The sequence below is a fragment of the Manduca sexta genome, chromosome 26, assembly GCF_014839805.1.
Source record: "Manduca sexta isolate Smith_Timp_Sample1 chromosome 26, JHU_Msex_v1.0, whole genome shotgun sequence".
NCBI classification, from domain to species: domain Eukaryota; kingdom Metazoa; phylum Arthropoda; class Insecta; order Lepidoptera; family Sphingidae; genus Manduca; species Manduca sexta.
Genome location: NC_051140.1, coordinates 4,060,438 through 4,077,550, shown reverse-complemented (window position 1 = coordinate 4,077,550; position 17,113 = coordinate 4,060,438). Strand labels below are relative to the sequence as shown.

General features: G+C 34.5%; 1 protein-coding gene across 1 annotated transcript; it reads right to left on the bottom strand.

The window, feature by feature from the left end:
* Window positions 1-3,660: 3,660 nt before the first annotated feature.
* On the bottom strand, window positions 3,661-13,375 carry LOC115449839 (acyl-CoA Delta(11) desaturase). Its single transcript, XM_037443002.1, has 4 exons — window positions 13,311-13,375; window positions 8,621-8,817; window positions 8,165-8,501; window positions 3,661-7,612 (listed from the first exon to the last, which is right to left on the bottom strand). The coding sequence occupies exons 2-4, from the start codon at window positions 8,802-8,804 to the stop codon at window positions 7,162-7,164; spliced, it is 972 nt and encodes a 323-aa protein (XP_037298899.1). The 5' UTR covers window positions 8,805-8,817; window positions 13,311-13,375; the 3' UTR covers window positions 3,661-7,161.
* Between the last annotated feature and the right edge of the window lie 3,738 nt (window positions 13,376-17,113).

Here is a 17,113-nt window from a genome sequence, read left to right as displayed (position 1 = left end):
CGATGTTAACATGTTCGTACATATTTTATGTGACGCCGAGGTCTTGCGTTTGTTGGTTTACAGTTGCCGGCCCAACCAGTATCCTGATTGTGGTTATTATTAATATTAAAAATAGAAATATCAGGCCTGTATTACATATTACCTACCGTTGGGCACGGGCCACCTCTACTGCTAACAAGGTTTAGGCCTTGCTCCACCACTTTAGTCTAGTATGAGTTGACAGACTTCACATAATTTCAAAATTCTTATGGAGAATTCTCAGGTATGTAGGTTTCTTCATGATGTTTTTCTTCACCGTTAAAACTAACGATATTTGACATTTAATACAAACAAAAAATATTTATTTTTGAACAACTACACGGGCCACATAACGGTGCTTCTAGCAGATCAAATGTCGATAGCAAAAGACATGAGAAGATTTAATATATTTGTTATGATTTATGCAAAAACGACACAATTTTAGCAAATCGGACACAGGGTATCTTTAACTTTAAGACCAGGGAAATGTAGGGAAAGATGCTCGCAATTACAATTACTTTACAAATTATTTCGCGCTACTTGCCCAGGAGGATGGTACAGTTCTAAGCCTAGCTAATCTAACAGCTTTCCATTAGACGTCTAAGCGACGACGATCCGAAGATGAAAACAGAATAATCTCTGAGCTTATCTTTTTCGTCAATGTTTGTCAAAGCATTTTTTAAACACATTTATGAATCGTTTTACCAATTTATTATGTAATACTATTTAAAGGGAATATAATGTGCCTTAAATTCTTAATCAGTACAGCTTATGCTGCCCCATATTATTCCGTTTTCTCTTATATCCATTCCAAAGATGTAAGAGATTGCCTTGTGCGATAAAGCCTTCATTTGTACTTTTTTCTCTTTTCTTGTTCCATAATTTATGTCTCTGGTGAAAAATAATGTATAAATAATAATTTTATTTTCTTAAAAAAAATGTGGTTGTGTGAAAACAACATGACCTGACAGATATCAATGATTATTAGTCGTAGTTCCGTGTGCTGTTGGTGCTAAAAGCAGTTATTACTCGATTTTACCTTATAGGTACAAAAGCCGCGTGCATGAACATTCCTTAGGGATAATGCAAGCAAAAATATTTCTTACAAACATCATTACATTCTATTAGTGTAATATCTATCACAGATTTGTATCACATAAGTTTAAGACGAAAACTTATCTAAGAAATAACTCTAAATTGTTTCGTGTTCTCATGTAAGAAAACTTTAACATGAGCATGAACACGAGTATGAGTTGGCAATTGTTTCATTTTAAAAAGCTTGTAATGTGTTGAAGCTATTTTCTCATTTGAATACTTGAGAGGTGAATGCGCTCTTTATTGTCAGTAACAACCAAATATTTGATTTCCATTTGTTTGAGTTCTACCACAAGAATGCTTTAAGAATGTTATGTTTCTAAGCAATTTGATGAAGGAAATATAATTAATTTTGTTCTATCAACATTTTATGTTTGTGCAATATTTACCGTTATTTGTTTTCTCAATTACACATGTCATTATTGTTTTTACAAATATATACAGGATAAATGACGTGTGATGGTGATGGCCTACTATAGTTTTGACCAGAAGATTCTGTCTTCTATGTAGGTACTTAATGATTATTGGTAGGACTTAATGATTATGAGTGAGTTGTTTCTCTGCCCTTTGATGGACTGCCAGCATTATGCATGTTTCAATTTGTTAGTCCACTTACATAAACACAAATTGCCACTTGGGCGCTTAGTTCGTCTCCTTTTTATGGAGTTAAAGGATTCTACCTGTCGGTACTCATAAATACGATGTCTCATATATCCGATAACATCTCTTACTAAAAACATTCTAATTTGAGTATATTCACATATCTTCTAAGGCACTTGTTACCGTTTTACGCTAAACGTAATAAAGTTATGAAAAGAATATGCGCTTCGTCGCCCTACTCTACTAGATGCGACGTATACACTACAACTGTGGCCTTATTACGCCTCAGTGCCTCCGATATTTTCGCGCCTCAAGACATGTTTGTTTCTGAAAGCAGCATTGTAATAACGTCTCAAAGATATTTGAGGTTAAATTTGTCGAGTTTACTAATATATTAAGAACAAATATTGATTGAAAAGAAAATATAATTATAAAACCGGGACAAACTCTAAAAAAAAAAAATTGCAGAACACATATCTCGGAAGAACTGTAGTTTGTGCAACATAACAAACGCCACCCAGATGCACAAAATAGCAGATGATAAATCTGACATGATAATATAATAATTTTATAATAGTGTAGTATTTCTCGGCAACGGGTAGACAGGTTCTAGTGAAATGTCTAAATCGTGTGAACAGGAAAGCCTTAAATCATATTAATTATAAACTTACTCAAAACCATCTTTTGCGTTATGAGCTTTGACAGTTCTTTAAATGGTGGTAGAAAATTAGATAGAACAAAATTAATGAAATTTTCATAGTAAACTACAAATACAAAATCATTGGACGGTCGCAAGTCACAACATGGTATGAAAACATAACATTCAAACAAGAAATACTTTTTCCCGTCCTCATGTCTATGACGTCTTCCCATAATTTTACCTACCTTCACTACAAATGACAAACCATATTCACTCGTATATAATAAGTTCTACGAATCAAGAGACACAAACATAATCATTGCCTCAGAGATTCAGAATCGCATCCCTCCAACGCAGTGAAAGTACAAATTGCTTGTTCGAACTACTGAACAATTCCGTATCTTTAATTTGCCGTAAACTTTCCTTTTGTCAGTAAATCAGTAATTGTCCTTCGCTAATTAAAATATCTTTACTAACAATTCCTGCCTTAAACTTTTAATTGAATGAGGGTATGTGTAATCAACCGAAAAAGGACCTAAGGTAATAGATTTCGGCATAATTTGAATGAAAATAAATCCTATTTTGTGGTTTTTATTGCGTACCTACTTTCAAAACTTTCATTTAGAATAACGCTTAAACTTGAACTGAACTTGAACTATTTCATTAATGCTAACTTAAAAAATTGGTTCAGTTATTGTGCTTTTATATTAATTTTATTCTGAACGCAAACCATATCGTTTTGTTTTTGTTTTAAAACATGCGAAGTTAATATAGGATTTTTATAGTATCATTTAGAATTTGGGTATTTTTAATTGGTACTTTTATTCATAAAATGTAACTAATTGTAAATTTAAAGTTTTAACGGCACAAAATACAAAGCCTCACTTTTATTTCGTCATAATAATGAATTTCGATGATAAAGAATCTACAATCTTTAGAGAATATAACTAGGCACTTTCTTACTTCTAATCTTGGTTTTAAATATATAATTGGCCCTTTTATATCAAAACCATTAATAATGAAACTTTTTAAATACAGATATATTTATGAAACCATATTATTGATTGTTTTACTTATTTTAATTATAAATTCTTACGAAATGATTACGACTCAATATACTCTATTGTTATTAAAGAAAAATTCATTTTAAAGTCATGGATACCCTGTTTTTAAATGTATTATAAATCTATGATTTACAATAATGTGGCGTAGGAATAAAGCTACATTGAAATCATTTAAAAAAAGCTCCGAGAACATGTCTGAAGTATCCGAAACGTATGTATCACATTAAACGGATGCGTAAAAGGTGAACTTTGATCAATTTATTCTTACTTCTTCACAAAATGTATCACAAACAGTATATATTTTTCTTAATATACATAAATATGAAAACTGAACAATATAATTGAAAGAATAAATATGTTTACAACTCTACTATCTACATAAAAGCGCGTAAGATTAACGCGCCAGATACGCAAAATGCTTAGCAACGGTAAATTTGTTGCATTATATTTCCATTTAAAACCCATATTTTGTGTAGACCTACATTCTCACGAAACCCTTATTACAAACCCGAAAGAATCTAAAAATCTTCAACCAAACTATGGCAACGTAATTCGTTTGCGATTTCCAACGATATTTTCTGGCCTGAAATTTAGAGATGTTGTATCACTCACCTTTTTGAGGAATATATAACACTACACTTATTTAACACTGAATCGTATTTATATAAATAATACGAGAGGTGGTGAGGGTGCGAGCGACCGCTCTTGGTAGCGCGTCCCGATCGACTGACTGGTGGTGGGAACGCGCCGGTATATGTACACGGGAGACGGGGGTTGAGTCCTCTACTAGCAAAACAGGGTAAGTTACAATTTCTAAGAGTTTCGATATTTATATATCGAATATTTTCGTCATGTCCGCATTTTATTGTGTTTTTATTAATTTTAATAACGACCTTTTAAATCCGTTTTATGCAGGAATTATCTCGGTATTACATGTTACGCACAATTACTTATAGTATAAATAAAATTTGGATATATATTTTTTTCAATTTCTCAGTATTTTCGTTTTTTGTTAAAAATATTAAATCATAGTCTTAAACTCATAACGAATAGATTTTTAATAATCAGTGCATTTAGAGTTCATCGAGCTAATTTCTGTCCGATATGGCTTTAATAAGCACATTGCTTTTACAGTAAAACTAAGTTATCGAAAAAGACTTTGTGAAATAACTTTGTTCATAAGACGTAACTCCTGAACTTGAGATCTCAGACTTTGTTTACATTTTCAGATGTCCATGTAGTACTTATTGCTAGGTTTAACCGCACTTTCATTTGCTACGTCTTATACTTTACCATATCTATTAAAAAATAAGAAATTTATAAACTTACATAATTGAGGAAGCCGATGGCTTGCACATGCCTCATACTGGTGAACGGGTGCTGATTATGTGGACTATTCTTCCTATTTCGCTTATTATAGCTAAGTATATATTACAGAACTTTAGGTTCAATTATTTAATAATACCTGAGAGGGTTGGGCACTCGAAAATTTAAAATTTATTTATTACCTATATCGCGAGTATATGAATGAACTGCTTTAAACACCAATGAAAAACGAATTGTATAATTTTCTCTGTACCACGCACTGTAGCTTATACCTTAAATTAATTTTGAAAGAACAACATCAGAGTTTCTTATCCAGTCTTCTTTGGTTACAACAGCTTTCCGAACTGTTGGTAGAGTTAATATTGACGGACTCTAAATAATGTATAACATTTAACAGGTTCATATAAATTATTTGATGTCATTCAAGGATACGTTGCACGGCAGACAATACAGGGTTATCACAAGCTTTTATCTATTTGGTACACGTCATCAAAATCAATACTTGAATTGGCTACGTGTGAATAACTCGTATTCATTATTAATAGCGCGGCCAACTTGGAACATTCGTGATTTCATTACAGTAATTACACATTTAGATAGATATTTTATCGTAATGTCTAAATTAGTCTTTGTCCCTATTAATATAAGGTAGAAGTAACTAAGAGGAATGACAAGTTACTAGCAACGATTTAAAAAAATATACTTTATTCTAGTTTTTTTTAAAGAAAGTTAAGACCAAGGTTAGTGAAACACTGTTAAGTATTGAACTATATTAAATTAGAAATGTTAGTAGTGCATATCACATTGATTCAAAATAAAATTGTGTTTGTCAATACAATGTTCTTCGAGTTTTTTTGTAGTACGATAAGTAATGATATTTTTTTTGGGATCCTGGTCACTACAAATGCAAATAGAGAAAGCGATAATAACTACACAACCAGAATGTAAAATACGAGAGAACAATCAGGTTATGTAGCGCACAATGTGACACACTAAATTGTAATTTTCTGTACTAATATTGAAAATTATTAACCATTATAAAGAACCTCCAAATAAATAGTATAAAAAACAATACGGAAATACCAAGCATAACCACGCAGACAAAAAATATTTTTCCGTACTTACCCTACTGTGCTTCGCGGGTACTGAATTAAAACAACCCCTATACATATACATGCATTGTTAGACACACTTAAACTGCTTTAAGTAACACACAGGAGATATGCCGTGAGGACTGACGACCTGTTTGTTTCTGCAAGCGGTAGTTGTATCCGAAGTGTTAATAATAAAAAAAAATATTCGTAGAGGAATTTTAGGCACGGCGGCTAATCTCAACGGAGATCAGCCAGGTACGTAGGACATATAGTGGACAAGTGTGAGTGCAATATACAGGTGCACTCTCTGTTCCTTAACTCTCATAGTCCGGTCATGTCGGGTTTACGTGTTTCCGAGGTACAGTTCTGTAACATCGCCAACTTCCTGACTCCAAGCTGCGGCTTAGTAATATTTTAGATGGAAAACACAGACTCAATTATTTATATTATTTAATAATAAAAAAAAACTCTAGTTCTATGTACTTTTTGAATCTTCTAGCAATTTTTGTTCCAATTTATTGAATTTATATATATGGTGACTACAGTACATGTGAGACGATTTAACCAGAAAAATGGCACACACATTAAATTTTCATTACGGTGTGCATTAATTAAAGAAATAAACTCGTTTAAGGTTGAATATTAAACCTACTACTAAAAAGTACGTTGTGTGATTTTTTTTAGATTATAATTATATTCATTTTACCACTATCAAGGGTTAGAGCAATAATTATTATCCATACGAAATCACTGTTTCATCTTTCTTTTTGTGTTTTATTTAACATTAATTTATTATATTAGTAAATAGACGGGATATCTCTTCGTTGATATTTTAACTTGTATTGCGTCGGCTTAAGGTGTGACATGACATTTGATTATCGAAAATAAAGTCGATATATCGAGTCTTATAATTAAAATCCGGCTGCATTATAGCCCGTCCCAGGTAAAAAATGTTAGTAAAATTACATTTAAGTTTTATGCTTTCCATTAGTGCAAGAAATTTCTGAATCTAATAAGAAGTTTTGTAAATGACTTCGACATCCAAACTTACATTTATAATAAGATTATAAAGTTTGCTTCTTTATAATCTTATTATAAATGTATCATTATAGTATATTGTTTTTCGATTCCCTATATTTCTTTTATGTTAGTAATGTAGATTGTTTCGTGACACAATATAGGGATGATAAGAAGACCCAACTACAACAGTTCAATATATTAACACATATTGTCTAAAGTTTTATAATTTTTTTTCCCACATTGACCACAATCCTTTCACTGAACACCGCCAGATATTATCTATTTCATGTGACTAATGTACCATCTAGTATACAGTTTTGTCTAATAGCTCCATTTCACTTCCATTGCCAGTCCTCGTCATTCTGCTTTTAACCAAATCTGTAGGAACGATCTTCAGATCATACGCCAGTCCAAGAAATGCGCAGAAATCGATAAAATATGTCGTCACGTTTAGTAAATTATTGCCAAATTCAGCATCACGATAATCATTTGGAAAAATATGATGGTAGTTGTGAAAACCTTCACCAAATGTGATCATTGATATAATTTTACTTTCTGTCGGACGTATGTTCTTATCGTAAGGTTTGTATCCCCATTTGTGGGAGACACTGTTGATAAGGAAGACTGTATTCATGCTCATGATGTATCTGGCCGCGTTGATATGCCAGGAATTGGTGAGAGACTCGACCCAAAAAACCATTGGAATCAGCGTCGGCAGAATGAACGCAAGAGTCGGGAGGAGCCACTGTTGATGTCTGAAAATTAACATATTAAAATATAAAGCTATTCTTACAAAATTTTAGAAATATAAGATTGCTGTTTATTTAGTTTAATAAATCTGGGGAGTGGGGTTACAATAATTTTTACTCAAAAGTCATCACGCTAAAGCCCGGTGAAACCTAAAGGATGTCAGAAGACTATGTTAAGGTGGTACAATCGGGAAAAAACTATATCCTGGAGTAAACGAATACAGTCTACATATAGATAGAAATAAGAAAATCGTTAAATAATATTAAAGCAGTATGAAAGTGGAAGCGACAGACATCAGTGCGTAATAAAATTATTCATTTATTTATTGTACAGAAACGTGGTATTAGTAAGAACGTAGTCATAAAAAGAACTTGTGGCGCTCAGATTATACTACAATTTATTTCTTGTGTTTATGCGAATGTAAGACATTGAAATAAAACTATTTGCGGATTTATCGCGGTCACGAAGGGGGATGAGTTCATAGTACAAAAACCGAAATAAAATCCGTTAAATAGTTTTATTTCAATTATATTATAATATTTGTAACAATAACTTACTTCTTCTGGAACATAATAACAGGGTTACTGTACATATCAGACATATCAATATTCTTAGTCCTCTTTACGACTTCAGGATGCTTCTTACAACAAAGCCAGCCTATATGAGAGAAGAACAACCCTCGCGAGGGATTGTGAGGATCGCCATCTGTATCGCTGTATTTGTGGTGTAGCCGATGTTCTAAAACCCAAAGGAACAGGTTCCTCTGGTAAGCTGTGCTGTGGCACAGCATTAGGAATATCTGCAAAGCCCTGGTAGCCTTGTAACTCCTATGAGAAAACAGTCTGTGAGCGCCTGCGTATATCCCAAAACTGTTTATCCAAATCATTACGTATCCTGCAAACATAACATTAAGTATGATAAGCATGGCGATACCTTAACCTGACCTGATGCCGCGGCGGAGGATTTCACCAAAACCGCAAGTTATTTATTGAAGTCATTGATCGTGAACTTACCAAATAAGTTAGTTTGCCATTTTGCTGACGTTAAAGCCAAGTATACACCATAAATCGCCGCTACGTGGAAATATAATTGGAAAAATGCGTAGTGGTATTTTATTCGAGGCTTCCATGGAGTTGCCTTCGTTAAAGTAGTATCTATAGAATCGTCTGTTTCCGCTGTCTCCATTTGTGTTGTCATTATTAAATTATGCCTGTAATGGTATATTTACATATTACTTACGATGATAATGACCTATAAAATTAGAGTTCTTAATATTGGGGAATAGTATTTGGAATTCAATTTTAATTTAGAGGTAAAAAGCATGCCGTCGAAGACAATATTCGGATTTTCGAATACCAAGCAATACTAATTGATCTTCGTAATGGTATTCCAAAGTAATCATTGGAGCTGATGGTACTTGTGTTGTCTACGTCTTGTTCGGAGTAAGCGGCTAGCGCGTGAGCATTTGCAGGCCCAAAATACCAAATCGAAGACACAATCATGCTCCCCATAGCAAAGTGACTGTTAATGGCACCCAGCGCGACATACGGAAAAAGCTTTATTCTGATCCGTCTACGTACGCGCTTCATCCAACGCATCCACACTAGTAACTGTACGTTTACTTTGGACCAGGCTAGAACACTACTAGTACTAGTACAAAAAAAAACAGTATCCAAAAACAAACATTTAAACAGTCACCCTAGGAATGATAAGAATTTTTAAATTCCATTAACGAATGACCAGTTTATAGAAAGTAGACCGGTAGTATAGCAAAATTCTATAACACAATAAACCGTTGAAATCATTGAGCATTGATAAATATACTCACATATTACGGTTATATGATGATGCACGTATGCGATACTAAATTTCTATTCAACCGCAAATTTAAGCGTTAAAACACGTATCTCAGCGGCTCTGCATTTTGAAGGTGCTTTCTATATATTCATCTGCTTACACTATTATTATCTAAATTCTTACCTCAAACAGCAATTTGAGTTCATTAGTACTATTATGACCCCCGACAAAACTTTTAAACTTCTGTAATTGACCCGTTAGGAAGATCTGAAAAGTATCTGCCTTTTTCAGGATATCTTCCAGTAAGTCACGACATTATTTTATAATTCTTAAATATTAGTGTCTAAGATCGATTACAAATCATTGTCTTTCCATTGGAAATGTATTCTATTAAGTTTATTTCTTACACCCACAAAATTAAAAGTTTAGAAAATTATTTCTTATGTTTACGCGCATGTTAGACATTAAAATAAAACTATTTTGCGGATTTCATCGCGGCTTTTATATTATAATTTTCTCCCGACGTTTCGAAGACTTTGTAGCCTTCGTGGTCACGGGGCGGATGAGAAAATTATAACATAAAAACCGCGATAGAATCCGCAAAATAGTTTTATTTTAAAGTTTGGAAAATATTTAGTAATAATGAAGAGGACTCTGCCTCGTTATGTTTCAGAGCTAACTGCATGGTATCTAGGTAGGTATGTGTAAAAATTTACTTACATCTAAAAATCATCATTCGTCACTCATAAAGATCAAATCATCCAAATGCCTTCCGAAGTGACGATATTTCATATGAATGAAACAACAGATACCCCGTCAAGTTGGGCCATGGCAATAGATATCTAAATACACCTTCGTGATCGAATTCACGTACATTTCACTTGACCTGGACTTAATATGGCTTGGTACCAACGTTAGCTTAATGGTAAAAACCTTTTTGGTAAATTATACATCTATTCTCTATGACACTAAACGAACCTTGATAAAATCTACATACGATGATATTGACCAAAAACCTAAATAATGGCCCCCGACCAAATTAAACCGTTCTTTGTATAATCTGGAATGTAGAAATTTCCCCAAAATGGTCATTAAAAATGCAATTAATTAAAACACCGAGTACATAATTAATTTGAATATTAAAATTATTGGATTGTGAGTTTACTAGCTCGGTAAAGTAATTTTGTTCATTCTTAATCACATACATTTTAGTGATGTACCGAATACTTATATATATTTTATATTCATGAAGATAAATACATTTTTTTTTTATTATCTAGCGTAACAAGAATATGTTTTTATGTCAATGTTTTATGTTCCTGTGCTTTTTTAATTCAAAGAAGAAATAATAATGATTTTTAACTTATGAAAAAAATTCAAACTAATGATTAAATTTTATCTTGTTACAAGTTGTTGGTATTTTACTACCTACGAAGACCAATTCAATGAAATGAAATGAAATGAAATGATTTATTTGAATCTGTAAAATGTTATACATTATTTAGATTCCGTCAATATTAACTCTACTACCAGTTCGGAAAGCAGTTTTCACCAGAGAAGAACGGGCAAGAAACTCTGGAGTTGCTCTTTTCAATCAGTTTAGGGTAAAGACTACAGTACATGATAAAGTGTGAAGAGAAAAAAAAAAGTTTAGAGCAGTTCATTTATAGGCTCGTCAAATAAGGAATAAATTAATTTAAATTTTTATATGACTGCACAACCCTCTCAGGAATCATGAAATTTCTCTATTATCCTTATAATTATTTCCTCCCAGCACCTCTAGCAATTAGAAATTAGAAATGTAAGCGAAATGGGCAGAACAGTCCACACAAGCAGCACCCGTTCACGAGTATGACGCATGTGCCAGCCATCGGCCTCCTCAACCATATTGGCCGACCCGTCACACGACGCCGCCGCAGGTACAGACAGTTAGAGAGTATTTCAATGGACTTTAGTTTCATAAATCACAATTTTTTTTTCCATGAATATATTCGCCATAATGATCGCAATTTTTTTCGAATACAAATACGAATATCAAAATCGTTGATTATATGCGATTACGAATATTCGTTACATCATCAGTTGGATATACAGCTTACGCAACATTTTGGTAATGCAGCCTGGCCCTACACACCGGCGCCAGCCAATTCTCTCACAATCCCTACAAAGCTACCAAGCCCCTTCAGATATTGTTGATGCTCTGCCAAAGCATGGCTTACCAGAACTGTTTATTTACTCAAGTCTGAGACCGCCAACTGTACTATAAATACAGAGACACCGATGGAGACCAACACAATACATAACGGGGTCTACTTCTCCCACACTGGCTGAATGCTCTGTAAGATGCATCCAGAATCAGTAAAAATAATAAACAGAATTAATATGTCTCATATGTATTGCAAACCAATTGTTATTTATCAGAAGAGGTTAGTAATATTTTATAAATATTATTTATTTTGATCACACCTCCACACAATCAATAACCCGGGTAGGAGGGAGGTATAAAAACATACAAATAAAACTAGTAGCGTTTTATATACAGATCTTCACACTTACGTTGCTTCGCGTACAAGATAGCTACATTTGCGGTTCATTGTGTATTTCATAAACGGATAATTTACTGCAAGCTATACCTAGTGCAACTATAATGCTACTAAAATTCTAGTCAAGATTTGATTAAACGAAAACAATAAGTTCTTGTGATTATAGATAATTACATAAGACAATCTTCTTAGCGAAACCTAAACGAGACATGTAAATAGACCTGGCTGCATCCGACTGTCGCGTTCATTATCCCCATGCTATGTTGGAGCAAATCCTTCACCAACTCCTTGCACAAACATGACCAGGTACATCTTGAGCATGGCTAGTACCTTGCACCTTGGTACTCTCATAAAAAGGGCATACTGACGATACGGCAAGGACATAAGACCTACACAATTTTTGCGAAGAATCTGGTCAGCTTTGGCGGGAGATTCCACAAATTTCACCACGCTTTTTCAATAGGATTGAATGAATCCCTCCTAGCCGAATTTCGGCCACGGCGGCCAATTTCAGCGCAGATCAGCCAGGTACGCAGGAGATACTATAGTGCACAAGTGTGTGCGCAATACACGGGTGCACTCTCTGTTCCTTCACTCTCATAGTTCGGTGAGACGGCAATCCGACATGACCAGAGAGAGATCAGGCGCAGGACCGCCGGCTTTACGTGCTTTCCGAGGCACGGGGGTATCACACCGCCAACTTCCTGACTCCGAGCTGCGACTGAGTAATTATTAAGATGGAAAAACCCAGTCACAAATATTTTGGCCCGACCCGGGATTCGAACCCAGGACCTCAGCGCGGCAGTCGTACTTGTACCGTGTACACTTACAACTACGCCACAGAGACAGTCGGCAGTCCATAGGCTTACCAATCAAGTTAAATGGGCTCCGGTATTTTCAACACAAGTAAAGTTTTTACTGTGGTTTGTACTTCTGCGTATGACCTGAAGACAGTTTCTGATGATGTAAGGAAAGCCAGAATAGAAAGGACCAGTAATGGCAGTAAAATTTGGGGTTTTCAAGCTTAGAAGAATCATTGATGGTATAATATATCTAATTAAAAATCCTTAATTTATATTAAAAAATATTTTGTATGGTTTTTTAAACACATAAACTCTACAACACTCATATAATTGTTACGAGATATTATGGCCTAATACAATTATAATTAATCACAAAAACAACTGTTGCACTGAGACGTCTAGGTTGTTTTGTATATATTAGATTTTAGTACCACGGAACAGGCATTATTTCATATAAATATATTAAAAAAATGTTTTGATCTCAGCGTTTTTATTGTAGAATGTATGAACAAAATGAGTGAAACTAAAGTAGAAAAAATTATTGCTATATTTATACGTACCTATGTAAACTCGTAGACTCTATCAACACACTTTGATTCACCAACAGCTGTGACTGCGCATTGCTTCTATATATTATGTAGAGCTGTTTAAACATAAAATTATATATATGGTTGCCAATAAAATAGTATCTAATAGCTTGCACGATACTTGAAATTAGGGTTCCCTATTAAAATAATGACTCGCTATAATATTACCACAATAGTGTTCGTGTGACATAGTAAATTAATTGAAAATAACTCCATAATTTTCTTATTTAATCGATACACACAGAGGTATATAAAAATTCTCTTCAGCGTACCCTGGCTAGACTATAAATTATAGACATATTGTAGTTCGAGAAAAACATAATATTCTATAGTCTGTATTACTAAAACACCCAATACTAATAAACAAGACATAATTTTGGTCGGGACAAAAAATAATGTGGGGATAACTACCTAGTCAGACTGTCCATACGAGAGACCTAACTCAGATTATTTTATCCCAATTTTATCTGGACACGGCAAACTCGCTCGATGGATCCAATGCATCGATAATCAAATGTAGGTACATTGTAATCAACCTAATATATGATGACGCCACGAAGCAATTTTTGTGCGCTCCGTGTGCACACCGAATGTATGCCCATGCACGAAGGGATATTTGTCGGTTGCCAATTCACATTGAGGCCTATAAGGGTTCGCGAATAGTTCCTAGCTATCTCCCCTCCTCCCATCCTAAGAGGTTTCCTTATCCTTCCGCCTCACTTCCCTCACAGCTATCCCCTCCCAACTTTCGTCCAGAATCCTACAGTCGCTAAGCCGGGGGATTCCAGTATCCCATTCGCGGGCCCCCGGTGTTAAATGCGGGGTCTGATACCCAAAAAAAACGAGAAAGTCGACGAAAGTCGTTACGTTCCCCGACGTTCGCCGGGATTACGCTACCTTTTCTTATTGAACATATAATGACCACTTGACAGGCCTCGGATCGCGGCTCGGCGAGATACTTATACCAATTCTTCTTCTTCCCTGCCAGCCCGAGCTGGCTTCTTTGTTTACTAAGTATATTTTTCATTTATTTTATTTTCAATATAGATTGTCTTTATTTATATAAGCTAATCTAATTAAGTAATAATTAAATGTTCTCATGTACCTTGACTTATCATAAGTGCAACCATGTTCGCCTACGTGATGAATAAAGCATTTTTATTTTTATTTTTATTTTTTTTAATGCGCTGGTCATCAGTACACTCTTTTCGCCGTACGATAGAGCACATAATGCATCCGGTATTACCCACAAAGAAAATGTTTTTGGAAAGTACCTCGGTACTCTCGTAAGCAACGGGTATTGTTAGGCATTGTTGCATGGCTTGCGTATTTGATATGGTTGCGTATTTGAACTGGCCGGGCGAGGGCCGCGACCGTGCTCTCTATAAACAAGTATTACTTTATGACACACCTACGAGTTTGTGATTAATTTGTATATATTAACACATTGTTTTAGTTTTATTATATTGACGTATTCGGGTCAAAAGTAATAATGTTAAATACGAATACAGAGATACTGACCAAAACAAATACAGTAGGTTACAGATAAATGATAGATATCAATAATATAAAACGCAACAAATTAATTGAATAAAGACTTAATTAAACTAAATTCAGTTTTTAGAAACATTAATACCTGGCAGAAAAATAATATTACCTACATGATGATAAGCCTTCAACGACATTATATGGTATTACGAACGATGCTAGAGGTTTTCCTACGTGGAAAGCAACTTACGTTCTTTTGTTTGTATACTGACTAACCGCAGCAAAGCTACCAATGACAGTCGTGGCTTACTTGAAGAACCAACTCCTTTGCCAGTTTCATTGCAGTATGCTGTGCTATTTTAGATTGTACTTTTAATTTGCAGATCGTACGAACTTTGGTAAGAGTTTTTAAAATATCATAATCGCTGTAGCACAAAACGAATATAGAATGGCAAGAAGTGTTTGCATATGTTGTGCATTTATTTATACTTAGCGTATATATAAATATTATAATATATAACAGTCGTTTTGTCGCAACAAAACATGTATGTAGCGACCTCCTGCAAACTCTATGAAGATGAACACATTTTTTCATGCTCTACATATCATATAAGTTGAGTACCGGAGCGAGTTGGTGCCTTTGTAACGTTTAAAAAGTTAGCGAACCGTGACGACGATCAAAGGCTCTCCCCTGTCTATGCTACATTGGGCCCAAGCCGATTAGTCTGTGGTCAACGGCGACCATTGATTAGCCAGCGCGTCCTTAATTTATTATAAATTTATGGATGACACTTTATTTATGTATGTGGTTCCGTATAAATATCATCAGGAATACTTTTCTTTTATAAAATTTGGATTTATAAGCCAAAATAAGCATTAAAAGACGGTCTTAAAAATTAATACATTGATACGTAATAAAAATATTTGTACCAATTTTTAAGCAGATTGCGCACATGAAAGATTGTGAATTTTGGAATAATTAAAGTTTATATAAAAGAGCGCAGCAAAATTGAATAATGTGTGTTACAAATATATTCAATATTTCGGGGAGCAAATTTATTCAATTACAAATTTATTCGACGGGCGAACTGCGACCACTAGTACAAATTACTTAATTGGATTTTATTTCTATTCTAAAATAAGTTCACAAACCTGAATTTTTCGGACTGTGTTAAAAGCACTTTACTCGATTTTTTTTGTAACCTTTGCATATGAATATAATATTACATTAAGGCCTACTTAGGGTGTACATTAATACTGCAGGTAATAAGACCAGCACTTAATATATGACAACATTGTTTACTTAAAGGGTTTTACGAAAGGTGTTCATCGATTTTCGGCCCACAGAACCTTATTTCTGACGTCACAACGGCCGTTGTCGCTCGCTAAGCACAGCTTTTGATCAAATGCTTAGAAATAAGCGTTCATTGTAGAGAAAAAATCGAAGGGGAGTTTAAAAATAATTTACTTAGACTAACAGAGGGTGAATTTTCGCTCTATTTATTATTGATTTCACTGCCTCTCGGCCGTGTAAAATAGACCATACACTGTAATTCACCCAGAGGCTAATTAAAATAGTTCTATTGCAGGACATCCGGAATATCACTCAAAACCCGAAACGCAACAGTAAGTTAACAGATCGCATTTGTTTTCTCTTAGATAGCCGTATACATACACACACACACACGCACACACACAAACACACACACCCGCCCGGTCACACCTGCGCACGTTCATGTTATAGACCAGGGTTGGTAGACCAATGGTACGTGTGCTAGTAGTAACACGCGAATAGAAGTGATCGCGGAAAAATTGGCCTAAATCTTAAAAGGCTGTAGCGTGCCCTGGATAGCAAATTATATGCACATTCTTTTCTTTTAGTATTAAAAACAAGTTAACCAATAAAAGTTAGCCATCTGCTGTAAACAAATGCTAACCATCCGTAGACCCGCATCATAAATCGCCGCACCCTCAATTTAAAAGCTAGACTTGATCCAATCAATAAATTGTATACGCATTTAGAATTTTATAAAATACTTAATTTGATGCCTTTTAGTTTAGAGTCGGAAGATATTTATAAAGGAATACTCCTTTTTTATAATGAATCCCTCGTAGCCGAATTTTACCCACGGCAGCCAATCTCAACGGAGATCAGCCAGGTACGCAGGATATATCATAATCCACAAGTGTGTAATACACAGGTGCACTCTCTGTTCCTTCACTCTCATAGTCCGGTGAGACGGCGATCTGACATGACCGGAGAGAGATCAGGCGCAAGACCAACGGCT